Source organism: Engraulis encrasicolus, chromosome 14 (assembly GCF_034702125.1).
Source record: "Engraulis encrasicolus isolate BLACKSEA-1 chromosome 14, IST_EnEncr_1.0, whole genome shotgun sequence".
Taxonomy (NCBI): Eukaryota; Metazoa; Chordata; class Actinopteri; order Clupeiformes; family Engraulidae; genus Engraulis; species Engraulis encrasicolus.
The window spans coordinates 25998604-26001103 of record NC_085870.1 but is presented as its reverse complement, the minus strand read 5'-3'; the positions used below and the strand labels follow the sequence as shown (position 1 = coordinate 26001103).

Sequence of the window (2500 nt, the reverse complement as noted above, 5' to 3'; positions counted from 1 at the left end):
TGTGTGTGTGTGTGTGTGTGTGTGTGTGTGTGTGCGTGCGTGTGCGTGCGCGTGCGCGTGCGCGTGCGTGCGTGCGTGCGTGCGTGCGTGCGTGCGTGCGTGCGTCTGCCAATGCCAAAATCATGGGGGTGCAATGGCTTTGGTCTGGCATAGGGGAGACTGTATGTGTTATGAACAAAAACAATTTTCTGAACGCATGTAGAAAATCTTCTGTGTGTGGGTGTGTGTGTGTGCATGACATGTGTGAGATCAGTTCATTGCACTGAATGCAACAACACAGACACAATATGCCTGTCTTGTCAGCAGCCATCCCTCATCAAAGACCACACCAAACAACAAACAGACATCAACAGGAAGAGTAAGACAGTGAGTGAAAGAGAAAGAAAGACAGCCAGACACAGACTGAAAGAAAGAAAAAGAAAAGACAAGAAGGAAAAAAAAGAAGAGCACAGAGGGATGCACCTCACCCCTGAAGCAACTCTGACACATCCCCCCCCACACACACACACACACCACTCCCCCACCTCAACCGCCAAATGCTGAGAGAAAAAAATGACCCCCCCCCCAACCATCCCTACACATCCCACACACAAACAAAATCACATGCCGGGCCGCCTTATAGCTGGCGACGCGGTGATCTTTTCAGGCGCCGCTGGCTTTAGAGCGGCTGTCGTGCGCTGAGCGGGACACATAGCACTGACACCAACAGAAAGAGCCTGTCTGTTTGTCTCACAACGCATCGTGCTGAAAATGATGTGGACTTGCCTCACGATAATATGCACAACGGCCCAGTGTGTGTGTGTGTCTGTGTGTGTGTGTGTGTGTGTGTCTGTGTGTGTGTGTGTGTGTGTGTGTGTGTGTGTGTGTGTGTGTGTGTGTCTCTGTGTGTCTGTGTGTGTCTGTGTGTGTGTGTGTGTGTGTGTGTGTGTGTGTGTGTGTGTGTGTGTGTGTGTGTGTGTGTGTGTGTGTGTGTGTGTGTGTGTGTCTGTGTGTGTCTGTGTGTGTCTATGTGTGTCTGTGTGTGTCTGTGTGTGTCTGTGTGTGTGTGTGTGTGTGTGTGTGTGTGTGTCTGTGTGTGTGTGTGTGTGTGTGTGTGTGTGTGTTGCCAACAGCCCAGTAGCAGGGGAGGGGAAAAAACAGGCAGCCCACTTCAAATGGACAATTGTGCAAGCTGTGTCTGTGTATGTGTGTGTGTCTGTGTGTGTGTGTGTGTGTGTGTGTGTGTGTGTGTGTGTGTGTGTGTGTGTGTGTCGAACACACACAGATCAGAATTGTCAGACACGCGTGTCTGCCATTAGCTTTGAGTGCCGGCCGTGTTTACAAGCAGCCAGGGGAAGCGTCTGACAACGCACCCGACACACAACGGTCGCATCACACACACACACACTTATGGCATTGTCCTGCATCCCACAACACTCATCGCGTGGTGCGTGTTGTGCTGTGTTGTGTCCCACTACTGTCACCTCAGCAGTTGCCATCGGGCCGCACCTGTGCGTTTCGGGCCGAGAGAGATGGCCCGAGCGCCACACACACACACACACACAATCACACACACTCACACTCACACTTATAAATATTTCACAGAGATGCAGATGCGGCATGCAAGGATAAACACAACCTCCCCCCCTCCCAAACCACAGACACAAGCAAACACACACACATACACAGACAAATACACACAGAGACACACATTCACAAATCAGAGGAAGAGCACTCTGACCTGTTTAAAAATTCAGAAAAGCCTTCCAATATACATAAATAATAATAATAATGTGTTTATGTACTTTGGCCCGATGAAATATTTACAGGCACTTTGCGGAGGAAAGGAGGGAGAAATTTGGGAAGCTGTTAACGTGTTAATAAAGGCAGGTGTTTGTGTGCGAGTCTGTACGTGCACGTGTGTACTCATACAGTGTACTCATCTCTGGATCTGAGGCCTCTGTGTGTGTGTGTGTGTGTGTGTGTGTGTGTGTGTGTGTGTGTGTGTGTGTGTGTGTGTGTGTGTGTGTGTGTGTGTGTGTGTGTGTGTGTGTGTGTGTGTGTGTGTGTGTGTGTGTGTGTGTGTGTGTGTGTGTGTGTGTGTGTGTGTGTGTGTGTGTGTGTGTGTGTGTGTGTCTGGTGTGCGCATTGGTGAAATGTGTCCATGAATCTGTGTTTTTCTTTGGGTGTAGGCCCGAGGTCTACCTGCTACTGCTGTTGCTTTATGTGTGTGTCTGTGAATGAGAGAGAGAGAGAGAGAGAGAGAGAGAGAGAGAGAGAGAGAGAGAGAGAAAAAAAAAGAAAGAGAGAGAGAGAGAGAGAGAGAGAGAGAGAGAGAGAGAGAGAGAGAGAGAGAGAGAGAGAGAGAGAGCCTGTGTGTGAGAGAGAGAGCCTGTGTAGTGTGTACATACATGTGTGTGTGTACTAGCGCGTATATGTGTGTGAGTGTGTGCTTGCGTGTGACACCATCGTACACACGTCCACCTCTTTAGTGCTTAGGCCTGACTCCCACCTGCTGTTG

The 2500-nt window shown here is 49.7% G+C and overlaps 1 protein-coding gene across 1 annotated transcript in view; it reads right to left on the bottom strand.

Annotated features, from left to right (window-relative positions):
• The window catches only part of foxp1b (forkhead box P1b), a 308908-nt gene that overhangs the window by 163829 nt on the left and 142579 nt on the right, over window positions 1-2500 (bottom strand). Inside the window, exon 5 of the mRNA XM_063215281.1 lies at window positions 2492-2500. This exon is cut by the window's right edge and continues 251 nt beyond it. Within this exon, the coding sequence (XP_063071351.1) occupies window positions 2492-2500 (9 nt within the window). The remainder of the gene's footprint in view (window positions 1-2491) is intronic.